Genomic DNA, 19,901 nt, shown 5'->3' on the forward strand with positions numbered 1-19,901 from the left:
TACCTGATCACTTCAGGGCTGACCAAAAGTTAAAGCATAATAGGAGTGATTATCCAAATGCTTCTGCAACACCAACAGGCTTGAGGCGTCAACCACCTCTTCAGGAAAGCTCTTCAGTGTTTGGTCACCTTCTTTGTAATGAAATGCTTTCTGATTCAAAGTCTGCATCTCTTCCAGTGCAGCTCTGAACTATTCGCACATGTCCTGTCACTAGATAACCAAGGAGAGGAGACCAGCACCTGCCTCTCCATTTCCCCTCCCTAGGAAGTTGTAGAGTGCAATGAAGTTGCCCTTGGCTTCCTCTTCTACAAACTAGACAAACCCAGAACCCTCAGCCACTCCACACAGGACATGCCTTCCAGCCCTTTCACCAGTTTTGTTGCCCTCATCTGGATATATCTGCAGTGCACAGAACCTCATACAATACTCACAGTGCACAGTGGGACAGTCCCCTCTTTTGAGTGGCTGATTGCACCATGTTTGATGTACGCCGGGATGCTGTTTGCCCTCCTGGCTGCCAGGGCACACCACTGACTCATACCAAGCATGCTGTCAACCAGCATCCTCATATCCCTTTCTGCAGGGCTCCCCTCCACCAACTACCTCCTCCTAAAGTATACTTGTGTGTGTAAATGCATGGGTACAGCAGCCGTAACACGCAACGTGTGGAGTATCAACTTACGGCCTATAAGACAAGCGAGGGTTAACAGCCCGGGAGACGGGAACGCTTGGCTTGGGTAGCAGTGACCTGAGGGTAGCCAGTATCTAAAGGGAGAGGGAAAACGGCCGTTAGAGGAGGGGAAATACGGGACAACTTGAGAGAAAGGGATTAAATGACAGGATAGGGCTAAAAACGGCTGCGACCGCGGCGCAGAGGCTGGCAGGGGTGCAGAGGAAGTGCAGTGCCCGGATTCCCCGGGACTCGCCTCCCTCCCGCTGCCCTCCCCTCCCCGCCGCGCCAGCGCGACCCCAGCCCCGCCATCACCCGCTAGCCCAGCCCGGCCGCCCGCCGCCGCCGCCGCGCACCAACCTCCGCCTCCGCTTCCGGGTCGCGTCAGGCCAAGGGGAAGTCCCGCCCCGAGGCTGCCTTCGCTCCGCTCCTCCCGCCGTTCCCCTTCCCCTCCTGAAAGGGCTGGAAACCGCGCTGCCATGGTGGACGTCCATGAGGTACCGCGGCGCCGCATCGCCACCGGGCATCTGGCACAGCACATCGGGCAGCCCGTCTGCTTCGTGGGCCGCGTCGAGAAGGTCTGTCCTGTGCTCGGCTGGGGGCCTTCGGGGCCTCGCGGGCGGGAAGCTGCCCCGTCGCCTGGCGCGGGGCCTTGCCCGGGCGTGCGCTTCGGGTCGAGGCCCTGCGTGGGGGACTGGCGTGGGGCGGCCGACACCTTGCCTGGCGGCAGCTCGTCGTAGGCTGGCCTGAGGGAGGCTGGCGGCTCCCGTCGCCTCTGGTCGAGGCGGCTAAACCTGTAATTTACAGCTACCATCTGAGCGCACAGACCTAACGTCTTTTGTAGATTCACCCTACCGGGAAGCTTTTCGTGCTTTCAGATGGGGAAGGAAAACATACGACTGTGGAGCTGAGCGAACCTGTAAGTTAAGGAGTACTTTGGAAATACTTGATGTTGCCTGATGTGGGTACCGGAGGTTTTATCCCTGCTGAGTCCTGTGCATGCTATGCATGTACTGAGTTTTTAGTAGTGAAAAAAACCCTACATTGGTTTGGTTCTTTTCCGCTTGTATTCTGTTGCCTCTGCTTCGCGCAGCTTCCGGCTAACTTGCAGTCTTCCTATTCATGAACTCTTGGTCTTCATCAGTTTTCAGCTGGTGTTAAGAGATAGAACTCCTTCCTTGTTAGGCATGTCTCTGGCTACTTTGTCTTGTTTTATTTGTTGTTTATAGTGTAATATATCCCACTAAGTTATTTTAATTTAACTGTTTCCTCCCTTTTTAAAATTGTCTTTATCTGCCTAACAGAAAATTATATACCTGCATTCTCTGCTGTCTAAAGTTTTTTTTTTTTTTTTCTCTAGCTAATGTTGTAATTAAAGGATTCTTTTTGTTGTTATGGCAAACGCTCTGGCTTAATTGAGCATGCATGTCATCTTTACATCTTTTTGTCTGAATGATGTATTAAAACACTTGAGAAGTCTCTAGGAGAAACTGCTGTGTGCAGAAAAAACATGCCAGGTTCATCTTTCCAGTTTGTCTCATGTCAGTAGAGGAACTTACAGATTTGCCAATCAAAATGCTTTTTGACTTTTTTACCCTTTAATAAATTACTTAGTTTGCATGTGCATAGTTCTTCATTTCAACAGAGAAACCCCAAATTATGGGGAGGAGTGGGAATCTATTGCTGTGTTCTGGAAGACTTACTAGAAATTTCAGAACAGGTGTTGTAAGACTACTGCTGAAATAGTACCACACTGTTAAAAAAGAAAGAAAACATGTCCATGCTGTATGACTTTAGAGTACGATAAATTTTTTTAGCTTCTTTTTCTTGTTCAACCAAAGGCCTGTTATTGTCAACATTGTTGTATTCTGAACACTTACTGACAGATTACTTAAGAAATAATTTCAAATTGTACTTCCTGAATTCAAAATACTGCAACTACTGTCTGGCATGTGTGATACCTCCTTTGCTCTTACAGTGTTCTATAGTTTACTTGGGTTTGAATGCAATGCATTAAAATCAGTTCTTCAGCTGAGTCCTACATTAGTCTCTGTTCAGTGATTGAGACATTCTTACATACTTATATAGAAACTGGTATCTTCCCTCTCATACTGCTTCATATATTTTTTTTGTTTGGTACTGAATTGTCTGTTACAAAGGCTGTAAACCTCTTAAGTGGCTTAGGTTGGGTTTTTTTCAGGGAGGGCTAATGTGGTTGTTCAGTATACTGTATTGTTTGATATGGAACAGAATCTGTCCTGAACACGACTTGTAGAGAATTCCTAGCTGAAGTGCTGTGTGATAGAGACTGTGGCTAATTCAGTGATACTAATATTTATGTTTTCTAGCTAGATGAGGAGATCTCTGGAGTTGTTGAAGTAGTGGGAACAGTAACAAATCAGGCAACGATCATGTGCATGTCCTACGTCCAGTTCAGAGAAGATAAATGTCCATTTGGTAAGTAAGAATATACATGATGACAAATTCGTTTTGAGTTCTTAACTCCTCTTCAACAAGTAAGAAGGTAGAGTGTGATTTTCTTTTCTTATGGACAAGGTCTTTCATTAAGCTGACAGATACGGAGTAGAATGTAGAAGAGTATCATGGGAGAAATTCTGTACAAAATATACTGGTTTGCTCTCAGCCTGGAGTGACTGACTTGAAGTTGGGGCCAGTCTAGATCCTTGTCCCACTCCTGACTGTGTGGTTCTTGCCTTGCACTGGACCTTATGTGACTGCATCTAGCAGGCCTAAAAATGACCCTCCAAAAGGCAATCCATGAGAGTGTGGCTGTCTTTGGGAAAACTCGGGAGGATAAGAGGTCCTGGAGCATTTAGCTATACTGCTTTGAAAGAAGCCATGCCTCAATGCTGTCATTTGCCTGGAGGGAATTTGCCTTATGCATCACAACCATTTACTTTGCCTTCTTTCAGATCTGGAACTCTACAATGAAGCACTAAAAATTATTCATGAATTTTCTGAATACTTCCCATTTGGTACTGGGAAGAACAACTGATTCTTCTTAGCCCGTATTTAGAGCTTCAAGAGGAGACCACAGTTCTGTAACTTCCTTGCCTGACAGCATGGTAACAGTTGCGTTTATTTCCAACAAATATGTTGAAAGTATCCTGTACTATCGCCAGTGAAGAGTGTTTTCCTTGAAAATGTATTTATTCATCAAGAAGGAGAACGCTTCTGTGGATATCTCACTGTCTGTATATATTTAGCCATTTGCAACTCTGAGGAGTGTTCTCTTGCAGGATTGGACTTGATAAAAATGGAAGTTTATGTAGGCATCTTTTTCTAGGATACTTTACAGGAAATTTGTATTGAAGATATTTGATGGGATTTTAATGTAAATATTTTTAAAATTTCATTTGCTTTGATACAGGTTTATTGAACATGGGCAGGGTATTTTGCATCTTAAAAATAGTCTCTCCTCCAATAAAAAAAGACCCTGACTGCATTTAACTCTGTCAGTGTTACTTGTCAGAGCACTGTTCTCAGTGACAGATGGTGAATCCCAGTCTATTTTACCAGACATGGGTAATTTTAACCAAAGGGAGTACAAGGCATTTGTCTTTTGCACTGATGTTAAGCACTTAGAAGACATCACACAGAAACGTCCACTTAGGCTTGGTGATTTCCAGCGCTGTTGACTTCCCATCACAGCCCTCATTTGTGGTCAGAGTCTAAGTGGAGTACTGGGATTCAGCCAACTTGTCCTGATTACTTTAAACTTCTGGGTGGTTCCAAACTTGTTACTTTCCAGGCTCTTTACAACATGTAGCAAGATTCTTAGATCTCTTAAAGTAATATGATCAAAGTAAAATCTAATTTCGGAAGTATTCTCTATAAATCAACAAGTAACATTTTAAATGAACCTTTACCACATTCATTAACCTTTTGTACAAGTAGGTTTCAGGTTTAAGACCTCGATTTAGTGCCTTATTAAGATTGCTAGCTGTGTACTTATTACTGTGACTTCCCTCTCTCCCCTGATAGGCAGAAGCGTGGCTGGTTTTATGTCCCAGTTGGTTAAGGTACTGAAAGCAGGCCGAGTCTGAACTGAAGCAATAGACAAAAATTTGGCAAATTCTCTTGAGGAAATTCATTTCTACTGGAGATCCCAAGGCAGGCAACCAGAAAGCAGCTGTGCAGTGAAGTACCACACAGGAACCCAGGGCTGCACACGGGAGGTGGGAAGAAGCCTTTAGCAGGGGTGTCCCTGCTGACTTGCCTGGCAAATGCTGGACTCTTGGCTGACTGATGGTCACCCTCACCAGACCCTGCTCTGCTGTCCTTTCTCAGGCATGGACCCATCCAAAATTCATGCTGTGCTCATGCGCAAGCAGCCTCTGCGGATGATGACAAAGTGCTTGCCCTTAATCAGGGAACAGAAGCAGGCTGAAGCATATGTTGAAATGAAAATAATGAAATGTAATCAGCATGAACCATAGGGTCAAAACATCATAGTATACGAGGCCACCTTCATACGAGGTCAGAGTTGAGCAAATACTAGAAAATAGTAATCGTTAAAGTAACTGCAGCTAATAAAATGGCTGTAGCTATAGTGCCTGGTAAAAGACGACAAATCCCTGCAGAATCACAGCTTGATTAATTTAAAAGCAAAAACAAGGAAAAAATCTGATCATTAAAAACAATATACCTCTTTATTTGCAAAATTTGCAAATAGTATAATTTCTGGCCTGGAAGCCTGATTACCCATAAAAACTGGTGGTTATACTGTGCCAGAATACACACACATTTCAAAACATTTCAAAGACATGCCGAGTATCAAAGTATCTAATTGAAGGAAATGACAGAATTTGACACAAAAGGGTATAATATCAAGTAAAAAATGTTACATAAATTATTCTTTTTTACATAAGAAAATGAGACATTCTAAGTTAGCAGTTGCATTCACCTGGACATAGAATTTATCAAGAAAATTACTAAAGGAATAAAAACAAATCCTTGACAGTTACAAATCCTCATTTCCATAAAGCAAAAGTTTTATTGCCTGTATTTATATAAATAGGGTATCACACAAACCCCAGTTTACATTTATAAATTGAGAACATTTTGAAGAATTCTTCAACAGCAACATGAAGTGTGCAAAAATACTGGAAAGAGAAATAAATATTCCAATAAGAAAAAAGGAAGTTGCTCCCCCCTGCCTACAAACATTAAGAACCTTGTAGCTGTTTAACTTTGTCAAGTAGACAAGAATTTTAGGTCAGAATAAAGGCAGCAGATGTATTTCAACACTAACGCTAAATCGGGAAATAGAAGCCAAAGTCCTGAATATAATTGTGTACATCTACAGAAAACATTTCCGCATTCCATCTCACTGCAACTACATTCGAGCACTATTGGTATATTACAATATATTCTCTTTTAAAACACCCAATTTTCACAGTCCTGGCAATATAGTACTAGGTTATTGCTAGCATTCCATTGAGTATTTCATAGCACAAAAATGTTAACTCCTGTTTCTACTAGTAAATAAACACACACCAAGTAAACTGATGTTATTATCACACACCTTAAAACAGGTTTTTTTGCCCCTAATTTGTGTGAATTTTATTGCCTACAAGATCAAGGACAACTCTCCTGATCAGCTCCTAGCACAGTATTAGCAAAATACCATTGCCTCTCTCAATTTAATAAATAATCTTCATTCCAGCTGGTAACATCCAGAACTACTTCTGGTCAATGATCTGAAATTGTGCAGCCTTCTGGGAGCAGACCAGTATCTGCCAGTGACCACGAGCAGGATTTATATAGGTTGATTCCACACTTCCTAGCATATTTCAGGGAAATGCTGATTATCTAATAGTCTTAAAATATTTCTGTAGTCAAAACTCTGCATGTAATTTAAACTTAAATATTTACAAGTCTCCAGTCCTTGAGATGTCAGATTTTTACAGTACTATGTTAAAAACTCATCAATCAACTGAAACCTCCTATAGTTTATACCTGCACTCTGCATTGAAACAGACATGACTTTTCAGGGAACTCTTCTCTAAGACATGGACACTGCTAGGAGACAAAACCTCCCAGATTCTTCAACATTAAAATTCACATCAGCTAGGTATGAAAGTAAATTTAAAAAGGTAAATTGTAAAGATGTTGCTTTACTGTTAACAAAACTTGGGAACAGAAATAAATGGATTTTTCTTTAAAAGTATTTAGAATACAATTAACAGTGGCACTTCAAATGAACTTACAAGGAAACAATCTTTTGCGTACAAGAAAGTGTGGTAAAACAATGAACAGAGGAATCTTCATCATCTCTTTGTGATCTTCTGAAGAACAATTTTTTGTTTATGTTGAAGGCCCACTTTCTTAGCATATAAACACTGCTTTGTTTGGAAAACAAATAAAATGGCCAATCAGCATTACTCTGAAAACTTTTATTAAAGTTCTATGGTTCTTAGCAAATCCAAAGAGTCCACAATTCCAGAGTGCTTTTGAACTGAACTGCTTGAATCCTCTGAACAAGGACCACAGACTATATCCCAGAGGCTCATTTCAGAAATACCTGCTTCTACCAAGCACAGTCATACACACAGCTTTTTACTGATCTGATAGCAGTTTATTTTTTCACAGTCAATAAGTCACAAATGACCTTTGTTTAAAATATATGCTTGGACTATGATAGACATTCATTAGAGAGCCTCACATTTTCAAACAATATTTATGCCTGGACAGTCTCTGCTGGAATGAGATTCCCTGTTGTATCCAGCTGCATACACTTACAAGAGCAGGCAGAAACCGGGCACTCGGTATGGTCCCTAGAAAGCAATAGCAGAAAAAAAGAAACAGGTAAAATAAAACAAGAATTTTGTAATCTTTACATTTAAGTATGTGCAGAGACATAGTACATCAGAAAAACTCAGCATCCTAGTTAAGTTCTGCATATGTTCTAAATCAACAAAACTATAGATACAGCAAAGGAGGTGTGTCCATGCAGCATACACATTGTGAACGATGAAAGATTTCAACATCAACTTACCTGAACCAGCTAAGCATGTGCCCAGCATGTCCACCGTGCCTACAGTTGTGACACCAAGTAAACCAGTTGTTGAACTGGGCTAACTTCTTGTCTTTGCTAAGATCCACTTTTTCATCTGACTTGGATCCTCCTGTGCAAAGACAAACCCACCCCCACAAATATGCTTGTAAATTACGGTGTTTTTTCCATTTCAGTTCCAGTAATACTATTGGAATACATTTGAAATTAGGAACATTACGCGAAGAAGTGGCCTGATGTTAAAAGAGAAGTCAGTAAAGTTATTAAGAACTGGTGGGATGCCAAAACAGGAACTGTGTTGCTGAGATGTTGTTTCACATCTTAAGGACATACTAAACTTGCCTACTAAATTTTACAGACGGAATCTCTTTCAACAGCGATTTCTGTTTCAGTGTTTGATTTATGCTCCAGTAAACTATGGGCCTCGAAACACTCCAGTTTAGAAAATACAACAAAATCTAAGCTATTAATTGGAAAAAATACAATATAGAATCATAACACAATGAAAGAATGAAAAGACATATGTAAATAGATGACAACTGCACAGCTGCTCATGGCTCTGTAGCAAGATTGACCTAAAAATACGGACAAAATCTGTTTCATTTAGACCTTCTATATAATGCTGAGCCCAAGACATTTAGAACTGAAAAGTTCCCATCATAAAATTTCTGTGACTCCATGACCCATACATTCTTTCATACTTAGTGACAGAAAGTATATCACAGTAATTTAATTCTGTTCCTCTTCCAGCTAAAATTCAATTAACTTACATTCCAAGATTTCTAGCACTCTTATCTCAACACACTTCTTTCTTACAGTGTTAAAGCTCACAATACTGACCAACATAATACTTGAATCTTTTCATCTGTCTGAAGTTTCATGGACAATCTCACTGGGAATACTGTCAGAACTAAGTATTTGTATACTATCAGACACCTAAGAATGGAGACATAAGTTTCCTCATAAAATCAGATGTGATGTAAACAAGTTTTCAGTGATGGTCTTCCTCAAACTGATGAGTATGAATATTTGTAGTATGAGTAACAAATAGAAAAAGGTGCAACAGAAGATTTTCCAACAGGAGCTGCTAATTAGGCCTCTAATTTGTACTCTAGCTGAGTGACTATAAAACCCACTGTGTCATACCTGGACAGCTGGAAACTGGTGTTCCCATATTTATCAAGCAAAGTGCACAGCGAGGAAGGGGTTTACGGCAACCTGGGCAGCTTGTGACTTTTGACTTAGTTGGTGAACCGCTAACTCCATATTGGCTAAAACCTCGCCCCTGATGAGGAATAGCTGAACAGCTGTAAGAGATTGATTTTCCACAAAAATTGCAACTCACAAACACCTAAAGAGAACAGAAGGTCATTAATTTTTTTGTTTGGTTCCACTTTTGCTACATGTATGAATGAATTCATTCAAGCTAGTGAACACTTATGTACCAGAATGCCCTGGAAAGCCAAGGCTATTTAGGAATGAGTTCCTAATGTCTTGTAAATGTGGCACACAGTCCTGAGAAGTAGGATCTAAAAGCACATAAAAACATGCACAATAACTAAAACTTGGAAAGGTGTTATTTAAGATAACAAAAGCTATTATCTGCTGTAATGAAAGAAATTAAGTTTATTTCCTGTATAATTAAATCTGGGCTCTCCCTCTGTATAGTCAGGTAGCCCACTCTGGAGTCCCAAACATAAGTATTTTCCTAATAGTATTTTCCTAATAACATGCACAAAAGTTAACTTATCTGCACTATCTGCATACCTTATGACAGAAGTTGTGTCATGATACCAAGGAGCACATGTTTTAAACACTCTAGGAGCTATTTCTGTTGATCACATAAGGAAGGAGCAGTAAACTCAATTTCCCTCCCACTTGGAGCATTAAGGATGTAGCTCTCCTTGAACTGCCATGATGGACACATAAATTCAAAAACACCTTCCTTAGAATCCTTTGGGCCCTAAGGCATACAATGCACACAGCAGATATGAGAGACTGAAAGGTGCTGTGGTAAGACCATGTTGGCTAAAATTGCCATCAGATGTTAAATAGATAGAATTTGGAGAGGGCATTAAATTTTTGGTTTAGCTTATCAGAACTGATAATGAAAGTTGCTGCCATTCACTTTAAGGTTCAAGGGCTTCAAAGTAGCTTTGAGGTTTTCTTCAATTAAAGAGAGACAATTTTAACTACTTCTAGGTTCAATTCCCTGGTTTCAGCATCATCCTCACCCCAATTCTGAATTCAGCTGGATGGCAGATCTGATTTTGTCTTTCAACATGAGAGGAAAAAACAAAACAGTTTCCCCAGAAAAAGTGTTCAAAAAGTTACAGTTTCTGAAAGACAACCTGTTATTTAGAAGAAAAAGGTTTAAGGAAAAAAAACACAAATAAAATGTTAGAGAAATGATTTTCTGGAGTACATGTGAAGAAATGTAGATTTATTTACCATAGTCCTGTACTCTTATCAAAACAGTTATCCAGTCCTTTCTAAATAACATTTTGGAAAAAAACAGCTGCTTTTTTTTAGAGTAACCTTAGTTGAAATCTGTCTTTTGCACATGAATCCTCATGAAAGCCATGTGGTCAGCACACACCTTTTTTCTATAGAAGTACCATGCCATGTTTCTTTATGGACTGGTCATACTTCATACAAGAATTACATTTACCTGAGCTAAAGGTTTTGAACTGGGATCCAGCTTACTCCTATGGATATCAAATTCTGCACGTTTATGCCAAAATCTCCAAGCATCTAGAAGATTCCTGTAGTTCTCGATCCAGTACTGAACCCTCTCATCCTTAAGTACATCTGATGGAGAACCCTAAAGAAGGCAGGAAAAAATGTCAAATGCATTGAAGAAACACAATGTTTATTATTCACTTTTTCAATAGGCTTTACAAAATGTACTACAAGCTATGAGAAATAGTGTAATTTGTCCAGAAAAAGATTTTCTGTTAAACTGCAATGCAAGATTGATGCAAGTTTCCTTCAGTCTGCCTCTCTGGAAATACTTGTGCTGCCATGTTCTCCCAAAAACTTGTGTCTGTCAGATGACGAATTATAAAATTGTCACATGTAAGTCTATGCCATTGCTATGATTACATGTGCAGTTAAACACAGTGCTAGCGATAGCTGCAACTGTGTAAGGGCCAAGACAAGTGCATCATTAAAAAAAAAAAAAAAAAGAAAATCAAACCAAATGCCTACAAATGGAAAACCTCACCTCCATAAAAAAACCTGGAAGGAAGAAAAAAGTAATACACTTGTCAGGAAAGACACCAGCAACAGGCAGGGGAATGGGTATGCCCAGTTCAGTTACTGAAAAGGACCATGTTTTCTTTTTGCCTCTTTCCCCTTCTATCTCCTCAAGCTATCTCAACTAGAGAGAGTGAAAATACATGTTTATTGTCAACATTGAGTGCTTAAGATGATTCCACAAAATGTGCATTACATTTATCATCCCAATTTATTACAGATTTTTTTTTTTTTACTTCAAAAGACTGAGTACTACACTGCTGAAGAAATCACATTTAGTTCTCCTCTATAAAGATTCATTTTCAAGCGAAACACTAACCTGCAGCATGCAATAGCTTGCTGTCTGGACATCTCCAGTTCTGTCAACGTAACTTTCCATCAAGTCAACCCCATCTTTTGTCAGCCCTGTTAACAGTATTCCCTCCAAATTTCCAGCATCTTTCATTTCATTTGTCAGCTTTTCAATAAATCTGTTTAGCTATAAAGAAAAAAATTATTTAACTTTTGCCATCTGTTCATCCTTTCCTCACTCGTTTGTTGGCATATGATAAAACTTATCACAATTTACATCTCTTAAAGAAAGAGTGTCTGCTGTTAACAGAATATGCTGCTTGCTGGATGCTATACAGAAAAAGCTTGGTGGCTAATTTTATTACACTGCAAGAATTCAAGAATTTATGAACAAACTCTAAATCTCCTGATTGGAAGTACAATAAGAGGTTATTCTTCAAATACTTCAGTGAATTTAAAAGAAAACGTTCCTGCTGGAAAACCAAGCCATAATTTGAGAAAATGTAAATATCTGAAAATAAGTACAAATACTCTTCAGTAAAACAGACATCAGGTAACAAACTAGCATGTCATGAATACTAATGAGAAAACCAACCAAATCAAGCTGAAGGTACGAACGGAAGCTCAGATTATACCATGCCTTATATCCTACTATGATGACAAAAACCAAGTAACTCATGATTCATTGCTTCCCTTGTTCACCCCTCCACTCCAGAGTTTCTTCTGCCCCTAAATAACGCCCAGCTTAACAGCTTGCTTAAAAGTTCAGCCACAAACCTGAGTATTACCTGAGTATCATTGAGGAATTTGCAAGCAAATGCCACTCTGTCTCGTACAGCTACATTGTTTTCATACTTCGGAGAGAAAAATGGGAATATTACCATCACACACAAGTTCGTGCTTTTCAAATAATTGTTTATAACATTTATAAACATTTATAACATTTGCACTATTGTATAACTAATAGTATGAAATTGATTAGGTACAAAGAAAATACCACATCTAAAGAAAGCTAACACTAAATACCACATCAATTTGGATATACTCAGATACAGGCATCAGAGCAAGACTGCAAGCTACTGGAACATTGTACTCAAATGGCAGGAGAGTCTCGTATAATACATCCTACGTGGCTTATGAAACTTTACAAATCATATAGAGCTGGGCTTAGTGTTTATAGCACATATAGCCAAAGTTCTCACCAAGTCACAGGGGGAAGAATAAAACCTTTGTTTACCATTATTTACAAAATAACTAACTGAACCACTCAATTCCTTCCTAAAATCACAACTAACAGTTAATAAACAAACAAAAAAACCCAACCAAAAACTAACTCCAAATGTCTGCTTCATAGTCCTCAGATGCAACACTGAAGAAAAAAAATGCTTGACTAGACTAATTCTAATACTTAGCTGTGCCCATATTTTCCTCTCCTGGCATTCTCAGAATCTAAAGTGTGATTGATACTGACAAAACAGGGAGATGTGCTTGGCAAAATCTTATTCCTGCAAACTTCAACAGGTCTCACTGAAATAAAAATCAAAATTAAAAATACTCCAACTTTATGACCTGTCAGTTTCCTATTAATAAAAAACAATTATAAAATCATTACCCAATATCCAGAGAATAAGAACATTTTCTTGAAGAGAAAGACTCAGATTTCTCTCCTCTGGGATTCTTACCTTAGTTTTTTAAGACGCTAAAAAGCATATTATGGCAACTTTGTTTTCAACAGGTTTAGGACAATTACCCTGTTGCATTACAGAGGTCTTTCTTAGGCTAAGGAATTCCAACCAAATCAAGTTCTCTAAACAAGGATCAAGTATATTACTACTCTGAAGGCTCAAAGTATCTCATAATTGAAGATTTTGTTTTCTCTTCAGATGGCAATTTTATACCAATTTCAGAAGATAAGAAACTACTCTGTTTCAACACAGGGAAATTATTTTAACAAGTAAGCAATGCAAAATAAAATACAATTCAATGCAAATATAGCTTGATGAAAGTTCTGCAAACTCCCCTGCACTTACTCTGCTTTGTGTATTTCCACGATTCACCAGTCTTCCCTTTTTTCCTTCTGCTTAAATGACTAGTAATGTCTTTCTAGTGGTTTAATAATTCCACATTTAAAAAACTCCTCTAAAAATGTGTGAACTATATTTGATATTTTGGCTGGTTATGCATGTTTTGTTCACTAATGTAACGTTCACCATTATGAGACATCTGTTTGGCAGAAATAAATATTTTCTGCCAACCTGAGGAGAAAACAGTACATTCTAATCTGATTAACTGATAAGAGTATATAGCACTTATCCTACGTATATTTGTATGTGTATATATGTACACCTAGGAAAAAAAAGGAATTTTAACATAGCAGAATTTTACTCACCAAAACACCATCATATGAACCAGACTCACTTGTCAGGAAAGCAAACATAGCACACAAGTAGGGATTGTTCAACTGAAGTCTTAGAGTACTGCACATTTCTCTCCAAAGTGAGTTCTTCTCATCTGTGTAGCCTGATAGAGCCATTGCTACTACATTAAGGTTCAGATCACCTGATTTATTAAAATTAAATCAGTGAAAAACAGTCAAGTTAAGGACTTTAAAAAATCCAATTAAAACTGTAATTGTAAGCGTCAGTTCGAAACAGAACATTTTGTCAGAATGCAAGACAAAATGCAGCAGAATTACCAATAGCTAAAGTAAATGTGCATACACCAGTACTAGTTTCTGCTTTAAATGCCTCTGTTACTAGCAGCTCTAAAAGATAGAAGCCCACATGCATGATAGCCTGAGCTATACTTTAAACAACATCACACTAGTTCTGGCATTTTGAAATAGCTTTGAGCTGCTAAATGTGTTCCTATCACTACTATAAAAGACTGTCATTAGCATATTCATAACAAGTGAAAAGATAGGACTGCATCTGTAGCCATCACTTAACTGACCTAGCTGGAGGATGACAAATACATATAGCACATTCAAGTTACAAGTTTCCTAAAAACATTAAATGTATTTCATCTAAATATTCATTCTGCCAGAAAGTTCAGGTTTTTTTTACCTATGGGAAGAACATATACACTTTCCCCAACAAAAAGGGGCAATATTATAAATAAAAGAACCTTAACAGCTTCCTTCATGTCTTACCTACGCACTTTAGTGGCAAGACAGTATTTTAAATTTAATAAAAGATTGCAAATTGGACTTGTAGGAGGAATACTGAAAAGAAAAACAAACAAAAAAAAACAAAACCAAAAATACCTCCATCTCCTGGCTCCAGTATCATAATTTTTCCGTCACACATTGTAACTATTACCAAATATTATTCCAAACCAAATGTTTTCTGCAGACTCTGAATGTTCTGTTTCAGTTATTCCACAGCCATGCCACTCGTGGAAAGCTGCATACAGCCCAGTGGAAGCACATACACCTGACTAAGATACAAATACATCTGTGCCCAGATGCAACACCATAGAGACAAATGAATCCCACTAGTTCTGAGTCCCCTTTGGGGTTGGGACCAACAGGAAATTCTGAAACATAACGATCAATTTTAAATAGTAAGGCATATGATAGTCTGAGGAGTAAAAGACCAGGATATGTCAGATTCTCAGGCTCCATAAGAGCCTGTCTTCCATAATTCTGTTACAGAAAAAAAAAAATCTACTACAGAGGTAAAATGCCAACGTAAACGATACTAAACACAAAACGCACCTTTTCCTGAGGAAGCTCCTTTATTTAAAATTTGTATTGCTCGCCGTATGTCCAAGTTGAAAAGTGCTACAGCAGCAGCTCGCTCCCAGTCTCCTTCCTGTTCCAATGAATTTAGAAAAGGTTCCACATCTAAGTCTGTTCCCTTCTTTATCCACCCACAGAGCTGCAAAGCCAAGGATCTCTCCTCACTCAGATACAGAATAATATCTGCCTGTCTATCAGATTCACTCCTGCTGTGCCTGAGGTTCTCTGTCGTTCCTAGAAATGCAAAATAAGTAAACTAAGCTTAAATCACAATTCAAATTGCAATCATAATGCAATGCTTTAATTTCATAAAGTGGAGTACAAAAGCAGAGTATCGTATTTTAGTACTTAAGTATCACTAAAATCTCTGTGGTAAGGAGCAGCATATACAAGATCATTTTAATCTGCTAAAAACCATGCATCTAAACTTGACCCATATTCATAGAATCATAGAATGGTAGAGTTGGAAGGGACTTTTAAAGATCATCCAGTCCAACTCCCCTACTAAAGCAGGTCCACCTAGATCAAGTCACACAGGAACGCATCCAGGTGGATCTTGAAGACTTCCAGAGAAGGAAACTCCACATCCTTCCTGGGCAGCCTGTGCCATGGCTCTGTCACCTGAATAGTAAAAGTTTTTCCTTATGTTTAAATGGAACTTTTTGTGTTCCAGCTTCTTTCCATTACCCCTTGTCCTGACACTAGATACAACCAAAAAAACAGATGCCCCAACCTCCTGACACCCACGATTTAGATATTTGTAAATTTTAATGAGATTCCTCCCCCCACCAGTCTCCTCTTCTCTAGACTAAACAGCCCCAGTTCCCACAGCCTTTCCCCATAAGGAAGATGCTCCAGTCTCCTGATCATCCTGGTGACCCTGCAGTGGACTCTCTCCAGAAGTTCCCCATCCCTCTTGAGCTGGGGAGCCTGTCCTCCACCTTCTAAGATTTTGGAGGTTCCTGTTACAGTAGACAGGAGTTATCAATATGTTCAATTTGTAAATACATAACACAGAGTCAAGCACCTACCCTACCAGTTTTCTTCTTAGTAAGCATCAACCTGCTAGAAGCTTTCCCATCACTGAAGAGTTTTTTTGCTCCAAGGAGCATAAATATTAATAGGCTCAAATAATAAACAAGATTCAAATAATAGATTACACCAATAAAAACTTCACTGAGCATGAGGGGCATAATGTGATGCACCAGAGCTCATTATAACCTCAGACCAAGAGAGTTTATTTAAGCAGAGCGATACAAATGTACTCAGCACATTAGGAATGACTACAGTAAAGTCAGCTTCCAAGAGTTACATTCCCATGTGGAACTTAAAAAAAAATTAATAGCCACATAGGGAGAAAAAATTTTCAGAGCTATAGTCAAACTCCAAATGTTTGAAATAGTTCATCTGTAGATTTACCTCTGAGGACACTTTGGATTTATGATTAGTGCCCCTCCAAGAACATTGAAAATTCTGTCTATGAACTGTTAAATCACATATATTAAAACAAATATTTGTTTCTCTATTTTTAAATAGCCTCTTTCAACAATTTTTGAAGACAAACCCATGAAAACATTGTTCTGCAAACATACTACAATAGAACTTAGCAAAGGTGGAACATCCTTACCCAAAGATGACTTCACAATTGATTTAATGCCAGCATAAACTAAGGGACCTTTGTTTCCTGTAAGTTTTTGATCCATATCTTCAGTATACTGCTTCATAAGTATTTTCATGTATAGGAAGACTCATTTTTCCCAGGTATTTGAAAAACATTGTGGGGTTTTTTTGGTAATTTAAAGTCATATCCGATTAACATATGCATACTATTTACAGGATGTTGCATTATATTTAAAGATTTTCATGCATTTCATACAACTGGTTTACGTATAAAGATATATTACTTCTTTAGGAAATAAACTAAAGTAAAATAAAGGATATAATGCAGAGTGTACCAAAGCGATTTCAGCTGAGGATCTTCATTTCCAGCTAGGAGGTGATTTCTCCAGACTTGTTCAGTATCAAGGCCATACCTTGACAGAGCTCTGAGTCGCATTTTGGTTGCTATGTCTTTTTCCAAGGAACTAGCCTTTCCTTCTTCTGTACACTCATATAAATGTCGTCCACAAGCCCACATTAAGGATGTTACTGGACTCCATGCAAGAGAAATTCTTTCAAAAACTGTGAAATCCGACATAGTCCTGTTGGGAGTTACTACTACCATTCGATTTTGACTTGTGGGATGCCAGGCAAACGAAGCAATGTAGTTTTCACATGGTTGGACACTTCTTTCAATTATCGTTGGCTCAGTTTCATCTCCAATAGGGGTGGGAGTATGCTGCATGTCATACAGTCTAATGATATTACTATCCCTTGTTAAAGTAGCTAGCAGTCCTGTTCTTGTTGGACACCATGCAACTTTTGTTAAAGGTTTAGGTTGCTCTGTCAAGGTCAAAACAGGCTTTTCAAACTTTCTTAAATCCCATATGGCAACCTGACCTTCATAGAAGGAAGCTACACGATCGTGGAAATAGGGATCGACGGTCACTCCTTGGACAGCCTTAGTGTTTACAAAGATTTTTTGGCTCGTGTTCCTCAGATCAAAGATGGCCAGATTTCGATGCATTCCAGCTAACAGCAGCTTCTGATCCCGTGGAAGCCAACAGAGAGAGAGACAAGCATCGTTCTGTCCTAATTCATACAGCGGCTTTGTTACTACCAGCCCTGCTTCTGGATCTCCTGCTGAAAGTCTTACTTTCTCTGTAGCAACTGCAGTCTCTGGGGCATATTTGCTGCTGATATCCCAGATCAGTACTGAAAAGTCAGCCCGATGTTTATCTAAGCCGGCAGCAAGCCAATTGCTATCTAGTGGGTTCCATGCAAGGGTATTGCATTGCCGTGCATGTTTGGGAACAAACTCTTTGCCTATCAAATCTTTAGATTTTGAGTTGTGATCTTGACCGAGGCTAGTAAGTACCACTCGGCCATTGGCCTGTCCAACAGCAAGGAGGCATTCAGGATCATACTTTGGATACCAAGCCACACATTTCATATATGGCGTCTCTGAATTTATTGACAAGAGTGTAGCTGTGGTTTCTTCTGATAAACGCAAGGACCCAGCCTTGAGTTCTGAACTTACAGCAGAGTCAATGTGATAAAGACTCAATTCTGAGTCGCACACAACAAATCTGTCAACGTGGTGTGGAGCCCACAAAATATCAGGTTTGGAGCCACTCATGTTTACACCCAATTTAAGGTCTTGTAAGATGATTCAGGTGGTATCCATACATATGTAAACTGTTGGGAAAACAATTGGTAGGAACAGTTATAAAAATCAAAATTCCTCTGTAATCTGAGATCATTTTTAAACAAACAAACAAATATGTGCTTCTGAATGGCCAAGTGAATGAACCAATATGAAGTGAAGGAACAAAATGAACCAATATATGGATCTGTTAAACCCAAGAGTTTAACATGTATACATTTCAGGCCAAAACCTGAAGCATTCTGTGCTTTGTATCACTTTACCCACAGTATACATTATTTTTGCTGGTACATACCTAGTGACACAGAACCAACAGTAAGGACTTGCTGTGTTTACAAATTCCACACCAGTATTAAGGAAGAAGGGATTAACTTTGATGTGATGTGGTACGATATGTGGGTGTGCTGCTGGTAAAGAGACACTCCCTAAAACACGCGAGAAGAAATTGTCTCTGCGTAACTGAAGTGCACTAATTGACAAAAATTAAAGTCTGTCTGTTTTGTCTGCTCTGTTTTACAACCTAACAAGGCATGCCCTCTTTGAAGACTTCTATGCAAATATGACTTTCCACTCGTCTTATTCTGCTGCTTCTGATTCCACCTTCTGCCTCAACGTTCCCTTGTCTTTGACCTAGCAGCATTCATCAACGTGCATCACTGTTAAACTCCATTTACGCCTTCCATAGCTGTGTGCCCAGAATCCTTACACGTGCCTATACACCACAAGACCCCACAGATCCTACAAACCTCTCCTGAGTGAACAAAGGGACACAGTGGGTTGGGAAGCACGAAACGAGAGCGTTATTTACTTTCCCCGTACCTTCTCTGTGTGTCTGCTGGTTCATCCCCAACCCAGCTCCTCTGCGCGCCGGGGGCGCGGAGCCCCGCTGCAGCCCGGCCCGTCCAGCTGCTCCCTACCCCGCGACAGCGAGACGCAGGGACCCGCGGAATGAGGAGCCTACCGAGGCCCGCCAGGACACTGCAGCGCGGGAACAGATCGCGACGCGCATGACCGCTACCCTCCCACCCTTCCCGGCCGCGGCACCTGCTCACCCGCGCCGCAGGGCGCTCCGACGCCAGTGTCGCCGCGGAAGGTGACTAGGGGGGCGGCGGAAGCCGGCCCTGCCGAACGCCACGGAAGAGCGAGCGAGCGGCGCACAGCAGCTTCCGGCTGCGGGAGCAGTGCAGAAGACTGTGGCGCTTCCGGCGCGCGGGGAAGGAAAAGCTGCTGCGCTTCCGGAAGCCGAGCGGCGGGGCGAAGCGAGCGGCAGCCCGCGCGACGCAGCTTCCGCTGGCCGCCTCCCTGCGCTCCCTTCGGGCTCTTCGCTAGCCCGCGCGCCGTGACGTCACGGTGACGGCGCGCAGAGCGGCCCGGCTGCGCCCGGAGCCCGCGGCTTCTTCGCAGTTTGGGGCCTCTCTGCAGCTCGGGCCGCGCCGCCGCTGCCGCTCTCTGCACGGACGTGGCTCCGCCGGCGCTGCCTGCGAAGTATAGTTAGGCGGGCGTGCAGGAACCCTCAGCTGGGGGCTTGGTGGCGAGACTGGAATTTAAAAGCTGCCTTTTTCAGTCCAAAGTAGAAGGTCTGGCAGAGCTGAAGCAGCGCAGGCCAGATGGTGAGCCAGGGACAGAGCAGGAGCAG

At 40.4% G+C, this 19,901-nt stretch overlaps 3 protein-coding genes across 8 annotated transcripts in view; 1 reads left to right on the top strand and 2 right to left on the bottom strand.

Moving 5' to 3' along the window:
- The window catches only part of UMAD1 (UBAP1-MVB12-associated (UMA) domain containing 1), an 81,399-nt gene extending 80,334 nt beyond the window's left edge, over positions 1-1,065 (bottom strand). The window contains exons 1-2 of one of the 3 annotated variants that reach the window (XM_061996147.1): positions 986-1,012; positions 683-765 (exon numbers count right to left, since the gene is read on the bottom strand). The gene's annotated coding sequence lies outside the window, so the exon portion shown is untranslated. The other 2 variants (XM_061996149.1, XM_061996148.1) reach the window with 2 other exon arrangements.
- Positions 1,066-1,068: 3 nt separating this feature from the next.
- RPA3 (replication protein A3) lies at positions 1,069-7,086 on the top strand. Its single transcript, XM_061996150.1, has 4 exons — positions 1,069-1,248; positions 1,515-1,589; positions 3,019-3,127; positions 3,604-7,086. Exons 1-4 carry the CDS (start codon positions 1,150-1,152, stop codon positions 3,684-3,686), a joined length of 366 nt encoding a protein of 121 aa, XP_061852134.1. The 5' UTR covers positions 1,069-1,149; the 3' UTR covers positions 3,687-7,086.
- On the bottom strand, positions 5,325-19,482 carry MIOS (meiosis regulator for oocyte development). Of its 4 annotated transcripts, XM_061996141.1 has the most exons (12): positions 19,318-19,482; positions 16,942-18,297; positions 16,628-16,726; positions 14,977-15,234; positions 13,648-13,817; positions 12,047-12,112; positions 11,287-11,445; positions 10,381-10,533; positions 8,856-9,060; positions 7,692-7,821; positions 7,359-7,470; positions 5,325-5,796 (listed from the first exon to the last, which is right to left on the bottom strand). In XM_061996141.1, the coding sequence occupies exons 2-11, from the start codon at positions 18,236-18,238 to the stop codon at positions 7,374-7,376; spliced, it is 2,634 nt and encodes an 877-aa protein (XP_061852125.1). In that variant the 5' UTR covers positions 18,239-18,297; positions 19,318-19,482; the 3' UTR covers positions 5,325-5,796; positions 7,359-7,373. The 4 variants fall into 4 exon arrangements, with proteins under 4 accessions (XP_061852125.1, XP_061852122.1, XP_061852124.1 ...); XM_061996138.1 differs by having other exon boundaries at positions 5,325-7,470; XM_061996140.1 differs by having other exon boundaries at positions 5,325-7,470; positions 19,310-19,482.
- Positions 19,483-19,901: the final 419 nt, after the last annotated feature.

Source organism: Colius striatus, chromosome 5 (assembly GCF_028858725.1).
Source record: "Colius striatus isolate bColStr4 chromosome 5, bColStr4.1.hap1, whole genome shotgun sequence".
Lineage (NCBI taxonomy): Eukaryota > Metazoa > Chordata > Aves > Coliiformes > Coliidae > Colius > Colius striatus.